The sequence below is a fragment of the Heterocephalus glaber genome, unplaced genomic scaffold (assembly GCF_053883595.1).
Source record: "Heterocephalus glaber isolate CG9 unplaced genomic scaffold, H.glaber_assembly_v1.0 deba00001538, whole genome shotgun sequence".
Taxonomy (NCBI): domain Eukaryota; kingdom Metazoa; phylum Chordata; class Mammalia; order Rodentia; family Bathyergidae; genus Heterocephalus; species Heterocephalus glaber.
The window spans coordinates 37,181,598-37,194,256 of NW_028258333.1; the positions used below are offsets into that span (position 1 = coordinate 37,181,598).

At 36.4% G+C, this 12,659-nt stretch overlaps 1 protein-coding gene across 7 annotated transcripts in view; it reads right to left on the minus strand.

Annotated features, from left to right (window-relative positions):
• Slc38a9 (solute carrier family 38 member 9) overlaps positions 1 to 12,659 on the minus strand; it is a 141,425-nt gene that overhangs the window by 78,646 nt on the left and 50,120 nt on the right. For all 7 annotated transcript variants that reach the window (XR_015442282.1, XM_087189382.1, XM_087189387.1 and 4 more), the window contains 2 exons: positions 9,591 to 9,785; positions 7,113 to 7,220 (listed from right to left, as the gene is read on the minus strand). Coding sequence is in view for 6 of the 7 variants with exons in the window: in XM_087189382.1 (XP_087045508.1) it covers positions 7,113 to 7,220; positions 9,591 to 9,785 (303 nt within the window). In the remaining variant the exon portion in view is untranslated. The remainder of the gene's footprint in view (positions 1 to 7,112; positions 7,221 to 9,590; positions 9,786 to 12,659) is intronic.

Consider the following 12,659-nt stretch of genomic DNA (forward strand, 5'->3'; position numbering starts at 1 on the left):
TGATAGCAGCCATTCTTTCTGGAGTGAAGTGGAATCTCAGCGTTGTTTTCATTTGCATCTCTCGAAAGACCAATGATGTTGAACATTTTTTCATGTATTTATTTGCTATTTCTACTTGTTTGTGTGAGAAATGTCTGTTCATTTCAGATGCCCATTTTTGGATTGGGTCTTTAAATTTGGGAGGTCTGATCTTTTTAAGTTCTTTATAGATTCAAGATAGTAGACCTTTGTCTGAGGAAGAGCAGGTGAAGATTTTTTCCCACATTGTGGGTTGTCTCTTCACACTGTTGGTGGTTTCTCTTGCTGTGCAGAAGCTTTTTAATAAGAAGAGATCCCACTTGTTGATTGTTTGTGCTAGTTCATGGGCAACTGAGGTTTTGTTCATAAAATCTTTTCCTACACCGATGTCTTCAAGGGTTCTACCTAACCTCTGTTCCAACTGGTTCAGAGTTTCTATTTTAATATTTAGATCTTTAATCCATTTTGATTTTAGTTTAGTGCATGGTGAGAGATATAGGTCTAGTTTTAATCTTTGGCAAGTTGAAGCCCATTTTTTCCAGCACCATTTATTAAAGAGGCTATCTTTCCTCCAGTGAGGTTGTTTGACTCCTTTGTCGAAGATGAGATGGCTGAGTGTGTCTGGAGTTGTTTCTGCATCTTCTAATCTGTTCCACTGGTCCTCAAGTCTGTTTCTTTGACAGTACCATGCTGTTTTTATCACAGTAGCTTTGTAGTAGAGTTGCAGGTTGGGGATTGTGATACCCCCTGCCATGTCTCTGTTACCTAGAATTGCTTTTGCTATTCTGGGTCTCTTCTTGCTCCAAATGAATTTTTGGATTGTTTTCTCGAGGTCTATGAAGTATGCTGCTGGGATCTCAATTGGAATTGCATTAAATCTATATAGCAGTTTTGGAAGTATGGCCATTTTCACTCTATTAATCCTTCCTACCCAGGAGCAGGGGATGTCTGTCCATTTTCTGATATCATCTTCAATCTCTCTTTTCAGAGTGCCATAGTTTTCAGAGAAGAGGTCTTTGATTTCTTTCATTGGGTTGATTCCTAGGTATTTCAGTTTTTTGGATGCTATTGTGAAAGGAATTATTTGGCCTATTTCTCTCTCAGTGAGTCTGTCATTGGTGTAGAGGAAAGCTATTGATTTTTGTGTGTTGACCTTGTAACCAGCTACTTGACTGAATTTGGTTATTCAGTCTAGAAGACTTTTGGTGGAGTTCTTGGGGTCTTCTATATAGAGTTTTATGTCATCTGCAAATAATGACAGTTTGACTTCTTCATTACCTATCTTTATTCCTTTTATTTCTTTCTCTTGTCTAATTGCCATGGCTAATGTTTCCAGAACTATATTGAAGAAGAGTGGTGATAGTGGACATCCTTGTCTTGTTCCTGATTTTAGTGTGAAGGATTTCCTTTTTTGACCATTTAGTATGATATTGGCTGTTGGTTTTTCATAGATGGCGTCTATCAGTTTGAGGTAGAGACCATCTATTCCAATTTTTTGTAGAGTTTTTATCATAAATGCATGTTGGATTTTGTCAAATGCTTTTTCTGCGTCTATGGAGATAATCATATGGGTTTTGTCCTTGGTTCTATTGATATAGTGTATTACATTGATTGATTTTCGTATATTGAACCATCCCTGCATCCCTGGGATGAATCCCACTTGATCAGGGTGTATGATCTTCTTGATGATCTTCTGCATTCTGTTTGCCATCATCTTATTAAGGATTTTTACATCTATGTTCATTAGTGAGATTGGCCTATAGTTCTCTTTTTCAGTTGGGTCTTTCTCTTCTTTGGGGATCAAGGTGATGCTTGCTTCCAGGAATGAATTTGGGAGTATTGCTTCCCTTTCAATTTCACTGAAGAGTTTAAACAGTAGTGGCAGCAGTTCCTCTCTAAATGTCTTGTAGAATTCAGCAGTGAAGCCATCAGGGCCTGGGCTTTTCTTAGTTGATAAGTTTTTAATTACATTTTCAATTTCATTGGTTGATATTGGGTTGTTTAGAATTTTTAGGTCTTCTTCATTCAACTTTGGTAATTCATATGTATCTAGGAATCTGTCCATTTCTTCTGTGTTGTCCATCTTATTGGCATATAGGTTCTGGAAGTAGGTATTGATGATCCTCTGGATTTCTGCTGGGTCTGTTGTAATTTCACCCTTTTCATTCCTAATTGCATGGATTTGGGCCTTTTCTTTCCTTTTTCTGACAAGGTTGGCTAAAGGTTTGTCAATTTTGTTGATTTGTTCGAAGAACCAACTCTTGGCTTCACTGATTTTTTGTATCGTTCTCTTAGTCTTCATTGCATTGATTTCTCCTCTGATCTTTATCATTTCATCCCTTGTATGAGCTTTGGGGTTGTCCTGCTCTTCTTTTTCTAGAAGCTTGAGGTTCAGCATCAGGTTGTTTAATTGGGCTCGTTCTGTTTTCCTAATATGCGTGTTCATTGCTATGAATTTCCCTCGTAAGACTGCTTTGTGTCCCATAGATTCCGATATGTTGTATTGTCATTGTCATTTAATTGAAGGAACTGTCTGATTTCTTCTTTAATTTCCTCTGTGACCCATTGGTTATTCAGAAGTGTGTTGTTCAATTTCCACGTTTATGAAATTTTTTGAGTTTCTTTTGCTATGGATCTCCAGTTTCATCTCACTATGATCTGATAATATACAGGGGATAACTTCAATTCCTTTGCACTTAAACATGTTGTAAATGTGAGTATGTGGTCTATTTTGGAGAATGATCCATGTGCAGCTGAGAAGAATGTGTATTCTGATTTTGTAGGGTGGAAGACTCTGTAAACAGCTGTTAAGTTCATTTGTTCAAGAGTTTGATTGAGTTCTAGTATTTCATTACTTATTTTTAGTCTAGTTGGTCTATCTATTTGTGACAGTGGGGTGTCGAGTTCCCCAACTTCAATTGTATTAGTGCATATATGACTTTTCATGTCCATTAGTATTTGTTTTATATAGTTGGGTGAACTGGTGTTTGGTGCATAGAAATTTATGATTGTCATCTCTTCCTCTTGGATTGTTCCCTTTACAAGGATGTAGTGTCCTTCTTTGTCTCTCTTAATCAGTGTTGGTTTGAAATCTACTTGATCTGCCAAGAGGATAGCTACTCCTGCTTTTTTTCGGGTTCCTGTCACATGCAGTATTGTTTTCCACCCTTTAACTTTCAGTCTATGAGTTTCCTTTTGAATTAAGTGTGTTTCTTGTATGTAGCATATTGTTGGATTTTGCTTCTTGACCCATTCTGCCAGTCTATTTCTTTTGATTGGTGAATTGAGACCATTAATGTTGATGGTTATTACTGAAACGTATTGACTTGTCATTGCCATGACTTTTTCTTTTTGTTGGGTTTTCCCCCTTTACATTTAATTTCTTGTCATGCCTGATGGGTTCATTCTGCTTTGCTTCCTGGGGTTGTGATCCTCAATGTCTGTTCCTAGGATATTGTGTAAAATTCTTTGGAGTGCTGGTTTGGTATTCACGAAATTCCGAAGGTGCTCTTTGTCATGAAAGTATCTTATTTCTCCATCAATTTTGAAAGCTAGTTTTGCAGGGTACATCAATCTGGGTTGGAGGCTGTTTTCTTTTAGGGCTTGGAATATGTCACTCCAAGCTCTTCTTGCCTTGATGGTTTTTGTTGAGAAGTCTGCTGTGATTCTGATGGACTTTCCTTTGTATGTGATTTGTTTCTTTTCTCTAACTGCTTGTAGAACTTTGTTCTTCTGTTGAGTTTCTGGAATCTTAACAATTATATGCCTATGTATAGATTTTTTTTATCAAGGCTAGTTGGAGTCCTATATGCCTCACTTATCTGTATGTCAAGCTCTTTTCCCCTGCTTGGGAAGTTTTCTGCCATTATTTCTGTGAAGAGATTTTCTATGTCATGTCCACTCTCTCCTGTTTCTTCATTGAGCCCAATCAGTCTTATGTTATTCTTCTTTGCATCATCTAGCAGCTGCTGGATTGATTTCTCATGTTCCCTTATAATTTTGAAGCAATTTTTCTTTTCCTGGTCATTAATTGCAATCTTATCTTCTCTATTTGAAATTCTGTCCTCACATTGGCTCATTCTGCTGTGTAGACTTTCAATGGAGTTTTTCATGTCCTGGAAATCTATTTGCATCTGTTTTATGGATTCCATTTGTTTCTTATGTTGGGATTCCATCATGTTCCTGAGGTCCTCTCTAGATTTATTAATCATGTCTTGCACTAGGGGCACAATTTCTCCTGTTATCTGAGAAATTATTTCTGATTTCATTTTTTCCAGATCCCCTTTTGTTGCCAGTTGAGTGGGTCCAGGTGGTTGAGTATCAGAGTGTTCCATCTCATTTCCCTTTGGGGTTGCTGTAAGTGATCTGGAAGTCTGGTTTTGAGACTTAGTTACGTGTTTTCTCATTTTGACTGGGGCGGGGGGCTGATAGCGCCTGCACAGATTACCTCCTCTGAGCTGGGTGAGGTGGGACAGGGTCCTGTAGCAGCAGTAGGGATGGTGACCCAAAAGCCCTTTCTTGTGGGCTGGGAGCAGCGGGAGGGATGGTGGCCGGGAAGCCCCTTCCTCTGGACCAAGAGCAGTGGGATGGTGGCTCAGAAGCCCCTACCTCTGGGCCGGGAACAGCGGGACTCAGTACCTTGGTCTGGTGTCCTCTGCATCTTTGTAGTGTGGAACCAGGTGGCTGCCTGTCTGCAGTGGGGTGATTCGGGGTGATTCGGTGTCTTCATTATGGCTTATATCTAAATCTCCCCCCAAAGCCTCATGTGGTCAATAGAGGGGAGTTTCAAAGGTGGCTGGATTAGGGTGTGTGAATGTGGATTAAGGGTGTGATCTAGGATTAAGAGGGTAGACAGTGGAAGTACCACCTAGGGTGTAGGGAAGTTTCAAAGGTGGCTAGATTAGGGTGTGTGAATGTGGATTAAGGGTGTGATCTAGGATTAAGAGGGTGGATAATGGAAGTGCCACTTGGGGTGTAGATGGCACCAATCAACAGGTTTACAGCCTGGATGGAATATAAAGGCATAAAAAGAAGGCTGCTGCTTGCTGCCTTCTGCCTGAACTGCCATGCCATGAGCTGTTTCTCCTCTGAAATGCCCCTCAGCCATACCAACCTACCTTGGAGCTAGCTGACTATGGACTGAAACCTCTACAAACTGTGAACTGAAATAAATCTTTCTTCCTTTAATTAACTTTGGGTGTCAGGTATTTTGTCCCAGCAACAAAAGAAAGTAACTAAGACAATCCCTAAATTTTTAAAAAAGTAAAATAGACATAGGCAATAGAGGCAGGACAGTATGAGGCCACATGAATTTTTCCCATTTATGTTGGGAGATAGCTGTATACTGGTAGGAATAGTTCAGTAGGGGAAAACTGTTATGATACCATGACCCAGGAGAAAGAAGTGATTACTGTGAAAGTAAAGTCCTTGGTAGGCAAGAAAAGGTAGGTTGATATAAGTAGGATTTTTCTCATTTTTTCCCTAATTACCTGAGAAAAAGATTGATCTATGGCATTGAAAGGTAAACTTTTAGGGCTAGGGATGTAGCTCAGTGCTATAGCGTTTGCTTACTATGTATGAGACCATGTGTTCAATCATCATACCAAGAAAAAAAAAAAGTAAAAGTTTTAGAAACAAACATAAGTAAACAAATACATAAGCAAAGATTTGATCAGAATTTATGTGAAATTCTCATTAGGCTAGTAAGATTCATCCCCTCTAGATTTCTGAGAGAGAGTGTGTGTGTGTGTTTTGAGACAGGGTTTTGCTATTGGTCCAGGCTGGCCTTGAACTCACTAGCTTCTCCAGTGTTGGGATTACAGGTGTGCACTACCATGCCTGGCAAGATTTCTGATTCTACTGAAAAAGATTTATGATATATTTTCATTCTTGAGAAATTCCTTAATCAAAATACAGTAATTAATTTCAAGGCAATAAATATTAATATGAGCATCTTTTAATCCCCCTGATTCTCCCTTCATATCATTTAAAAATTAAGCTATGTGAAATCAATGACCTTATGTCTATTAAAATATTTTTCTGCTTTCTAAATAACCATTTTTCCTTCCCTTATGTCTACTTCTGATGTCCTATCATTATCACTAAGACTCTTTATAAATCACAATGACCTAATTTTAGAAAATAATATCTTAGACTATTTTTATTAGTCAATGGACAAAAAGCTTAAAGTTGCCATTTTCATTTATGTCCAATTTTAAATATAATCTTGCAAAGAGTGCTTTTTCAAGCCTCAATACTTCCTTTATTCTGAATCCTCATTGACTTTTGAGGCTTTGTGGGCTATGAACAGAAATGAAAAAAAATCAAAACTAATATAGGCAAATGGTCTAAAAAACATGGAAATGTAAATAACAACTTCCAATGACCACCAACTCCACACACCTGGAAAACTCAGGAGTGCTGTACCAAAAGAAACAAATTGAGTGGAAAATAACATTACACATAGTAGATACTGAATACACACTTGGAAATCTAGACTGTCTAAACTGAGGGTTGACGAATGGAAAGAAAGCAATCTTTCTAAACCAGCAACACAACTGTGTGCTGTTTTCCATTGCTAATTTTCATGATACTTGTATAACAGTTAATTCTATTATCTAATCTGACTCTCCATTTAGCATTATTTATTTTTTCCTTTAAGGTGCTTTTATCATATCCAGAATATTCTAAACTTCGGTGAAACCAAAGAAACTGCTAAGTTATAATCACAAGGGGAAAAAGAGGAAAGAGAAGGCCAAACCTTAACAATTATACTTTTTGCCAAAAAAATAGTAATATTCAAAAATCCACATGGAGAACAATGATTTTAATAAGCAATATTAGTCTACACAATGAGTTTTTGATTTTTTTCAATTGCATAATAATTTAAATGAACTTTAACTACCAAGTAGAAATGGCAAATGGCTTTGGTTACACCTAACTGCAAGAAATCCCAACATAATCCTGTTTTTAGCTTAACAAGATTAATCAAATGTTCAGCATAAAAAAATCATTTGTTTTAAAATAGCATAATGACTAACTTAAAGATCATATTATTGTAATTTATTAATTCTTTATTTTCCCAAACAGCTCACCTGGTACAAAAAATTCTGTTGGCACAAACCAGTGAAATTCCAAATGAAATCCCAAGCGAATGGCCTTCAAAGTGACAATAAAAATCAAATAGAGAACGGATACTGTGCCTGGAAGAAAAATATTCAGAAACCATCATCTTTTATTATCAGACTACTTTAAAATTAAGTTTTATCTCCTTATTCTCAACAAAGTGTAGCAAATTATTACTTTCATTGATTATCCCCTCTAAAACTCAGCTAGGATTTGGGGAACAGAAATGAGTTATGTGAGTTAGCAGGAAAAAAACCCCCAAAACCTAGGTAGAGTAAGCCTAAAAAGAACTGGATGAAAGTAGCTTATGTATTGCTTAATGAAAAACTGTTTACTTATGCACTGAGGTTGGTGGAAGACACAAGGATGGATAAAGAAAATGTGTTATTTACATACAATGGAGCACTACTCTGCCATAAAAAAGACAAACTCGAGTCATTTGTAAAATGGATGTACTTTTAGACCACAATGTTAAGTGAAATAAATCAGACACACAAGCTTAAATATTGCATTGTTTCACTTATATGAAGCCCAAAATATAAACAGAGCAAATAAAAAATAGATAATAGGAAGTGGGGAGATAGATCTTTCTCAAATGGGAAGGGGATCAAGAAACGGAAGAAGGCCAGTGATATAGCTCAGTGGTGCCATGCCTGCCTGGCAAGCACAAGGTCCTGAGTTTGATTCCCAGCACCAGTGTGTGTGTGGGAGAAATGAAAGAGGAAGGGGAGGGGAGGGAAAGGGATGAAAAAAGAATTGGGATGTACATGTACCAACTCCCCACAAGGAATGTAATCATTAAGTACTCAAGCATGTACAAAAAGAGTCCATTATAAAATTGTAGAGTTTCATAGAATCAAATAACATGAAACCAACTTTTATTCTTTTTATTGAGTATTAGAGATTATCAGAAAGCTGGAAAAGTCTGTCACATAGTTAATGTGAAGTGATAAAGTAAAGAAAGAAAAGTAGTGAATGTGGGCCATAAACATTTAAGAAAAGTGATAAGCTACATAATTCATGAATAATCTGATCTAGTATCTATATGAGGTTCTGAATGGGTAGTACTATTTCATTGATGGAAAGATTCTCAGATTCCATTTCCAGGTATTATAGACAGGTAAAGTGGGCATGCAGCATGTTTTAGCAATGTAGAAGTTAGAGAATGATTCCTTAAGTCCAGTTATTACAGAGCATGGCCAGGAAACCTAGGAATATCCTGATGCTAGTTTCTCTACAGAAGTTTAAAAATAGAGAAAGTACTGAGGAAAAGGGCAAAAGCAGAATATGCTTAAGGAGTTGGATTATAATCAGTCTGGGTGGAAATCTGGTGATTGTTTTGTCCAACTGAGCAAATCCTTCTATAAGTTTATATGCTTTTAAAAGACTTGTTCCACTGGAAAGTCGGCAAGCAAATCAGGAAACCACAAATAAGCTGTATAAGCTGTACTGTGGGTTTAGAGATTAGCTGATTCAGAAAGGATGAAAACAAGAGATGAAAGCTTATATAACCACAACACTTCATTTTCTGATTGTTTATGGCAGCGTACAGTGAGGCAAAAGGCATAAAGAAGTATTTTTACTTCCCCTTTTTATCTTCTGGAAAACCATTTACACTTTGTTTTTCCATTTTCTGGTTCCTTGATGTGATAGACAATCTGATTGATTGTTTTATACTATATAGGCTGCCTACTAAGAGGTCAGATTTATAGAGGAGATAAACTCCTGCAGTCTATTCGGATCTATCAGTCTTCCTATCCTTGTATTTTTTTTTTTTTTTCAGTTAATCAGATGTGAGCTCTCACTGGGGGTTCCTTTTGCCATCTTAAATAGTATCAAAACATTCCTTTGGTGGTTTCTGAAAAACAGGACTTACAGAAAGAGGGCTGTTCATTTTAAGAGGCAACAGGATTATAAGAAAAAAGCAGCACCAAGGAAAGAGTAAAAGCAGGATAAATCTAAGAAGCCTGAGTTAGAAAATGACCTCAGGTGTAAAGTCAGGTGACAATTCTGTGTAATACTCTTACAGGGAAATGATACAAAAAAAATTAGATAAACTCCTTTAGTAAGTTCTAATGTTTCCAACCCTTAAAACTGATGATTCCTATAATAACCATTTGGAGCTCTCTTCCTAAAATTTTGATCTGTATTCTCTAGTTATACCTTAAGAAGAAAGAAGGATGGGTTGTTCAGCAAGGTGAGAATGGGAAATCAAATAACTCATGTCACAAAAAGCCAAAAAAGGACATGAAATAAAAATGGTCATCTATGTTTTCCTTTGTGCCAACCTGCAGATTAACAAAAAACAGGATACTATACAAATGAACAAATTAAACAGAGATAACCAGGCCTGAAAGGTAACACTCTCCCCAATTAGACCATAGTATTACAGAATCCAATCTGTATTCCACTAGATAGATATTCCACAACTCAGCATCATACCTTACCTAGGATATTAAATTTTGAGAAAAACGAAGGAGATTTGAAATTGAGCAGCGGCAGGAGGAGCCCTATAAGGTAAAAGGGTACTGTCTTGGACCTATTCCACCACTTTTCAAACTGCTGGACTCCTGTGTCATTGGTGTAGAAAATCATGGAGTCATTGTCAGGATGGCTTCCACTCCCAGCACTTGGACAAATCACTGCAATGGGAAAGGACCATATTAGAAAAGACCACAAAAGGCAGAAAATCAACCTCCCAGAGAGTGATGCTCAACATTTACCACGAATAAGTTTCTCTTTTCTGAAAAAAATACAGAGCTATATTTAGGTACGTTAGGAATCTTTGACCTAAAAATGAGTGATTAAACGTGAGACAGTCTTAGAAAGTTTTGAGGTATATCTTTTACCTCTGCTAGAGATAGAAATAAAACTATTCCACCAAATATCGCTTCATTCCATTGCTGGAGAGAAAACTGATTAGATTGATGGTATTTATTTTTATTTATACAACAATATAAGAAATATGATTTAGGGTAATGGCTTGTGGCACTAGTAGCTCAAAAGCCAAAAGGTAGATTTCTTTTAATAACAAACAAATCTAATCACTGAAGAAAATGCAGTCCAAAATAATTCTGGAAATTTATCATACTTGACAGAAGACTAGGAACCTAAATAATATTCAGAGAACTAGGAAATCAGTAGAATGTATTTTTCTTAACACTAATCTAGTGGTAGCAATTTCATCTGTTATCAGAGTACAAATCATTCCTACTAATTTCAGAAAAAAGTTAACATTCTATTTGGTTTCACAATAGAGCACTGGCTAGTAACAGATCTTTGTGAAGAACCCTACTTATTTATCTATTTAATAATTTTTTTGTGGCACTGGAGATGGAACCCAGGGTTTCACACATGCTAGTAAGCATTCTACTGCTGAGTTATCTTCCCAGACCATAAAAAAGCAATTATCATACTCATTACTTGTCAGAGGAAGAATATTTTTTGTCAGCTCTATTTTGAATTTTACTCTCTGTCCATTATTTGAAATGCCACAAAACCAAGCTTTGATTTCCATTCTCATTCTTTATTAGTATTTGAACCTGGATTTTTCATGCTTTGGGAAAGAAATTTGCTTCTGCTAACTATAGTGGTTAAGAGCACAGGCTATGGAAGTAAAACAACAGAACAACTAAATACAAATTCTGCCAATTAACAGTCAGATGTTCTTGGGCAAGTAAACTTCTCTGTGTCTTGGCTTCTTCATCTACAAAGAGGAATTAACAGTATCATAGGGTTACTGCAAAACATTTAGAACAATGCCTTGTACCAAGTAATTTATTTGATAAATGTTAGTTGTAATTTTTGCACCAAGATGGATTGTTTCATATTCTATTTACCACACTGTTCAAAATAAACATTAAAAGACAATCGATGAAATGCTGATAATCAACATGAGCTAACACTATGCAAAATAAACTGACTTTGCTGATGTTTTCCAAGCCATCAATATAGTTGTGATATTTGTGATTTTAATGATGAACTGACTCCTTTTGGATAAGAAATTCAATAAGATATTAATAAATTAATTTCATCAACTGATGTCAGAATAGCTATTCAGCAAAATCATTTAAAGACAATGTTTTTGGTCTTTTGAAAATCTGAGGTAAGAGACAGGCTGTAAGAGGTTTTAATACAGTAATTCAAAACTATGTGTGTTATTCTAATGTGTGCTATTTAGTGTCTTACTTTGCCCCTTAATTAAACCTGGTTAACCTGTCACTTGTTAGCACTAGAACATGAGTGAGTGGACACACTATGGACACACATACTTTTAGCTGGTTCATGGGTGGGGGATTTAGTCAGTGGTGCCGTGCCTGCCTTGCAAGCGCAAGGTGCTGAATTTGATCCCCGGTACCGCAAAACAAAACAAAAAACCCCACCTAAACCTTTAGCGGGTTCTTTTCTCACTCTAGTTTATTCCCTCAAATGACAGGTTAAGGAGGTGGGTTTTTTTTGGTACTGGGGATCGAACTCGGATCCTTCTGCTTGCAAGGCAGGCGGTGGAACCACTGAGCTAAATCCCCGGCCCCAATGAGGTTTAATTAAGGGACAAAATAAGACACTAAATAACACACATCAGAATGTATGCTTCACGAGAGGAGGAACTACTCATTGTTATATCCCCAGTGCCTAGCATAGTTTCTGATAAATAATAGGTTTTGTAAATACATGTGTTGAATTAGTTGTTCTCTTAGAGATCATGTTCCTTTATAAAAATGACATCAGTTTACCCCTGAAACCTGAACACACAAAAGTTTTAGGTTTTAACAAGGTTATATTAACGTTTACATTCACTTCCCTATGACTTCCATATTAAATTAAATCAACTGGCCACAAGAGTTTATTTCATTTTTGTTTTACTATTTTTTGTGGTGCCAGGGATCAAACTCAGAGGCTTCTGCCTATTAAGTACTGCTCTACCACTGAGAATACCCCAGCTCCAAAACTTTATTTTTAATAAATAAATTAGAGGAAACTTTGCTAAGAAATTAGATTATGTTTAAGCAACAACTTCAATTTATTTTTCCATGTTTACTAGCCTCTGTTCATTATCATGAGATTATTTTATGTTAAAACTTGTATAGTCTAAATATCGTAACTAAAAATACATGCCTAAAGTGAATTATGAACCAAGAAGTATGCTTCCATATATCTAATAAAATTATAAGTGATATAGTTTCTTTAAAAATGTTGATTATTCATTTGCAAATATGGATACTCTGGATACAACTGTGAACTGTAATAACACAAGCTGAGTATCTCTCATCCAAAATGCTTGTGACCAGAAGTGTTTCAGATTTTGGAGTTTTTTTGATTTTGGAATATTTACCTAGACTTTACTGACTGCACACTGACTGGCTTAGTTTTATGGTTCTGGAGACTGAATTTAGGGCTTTATATATATATGAGGCAAGTACTTTATCACTGTGCTACATTCCCAGTCCCTAATCGGTTCGGGAGCATGTCAAATTTTGGATATTTGGATGAGGGATACACAACCTGTATGAACTAAA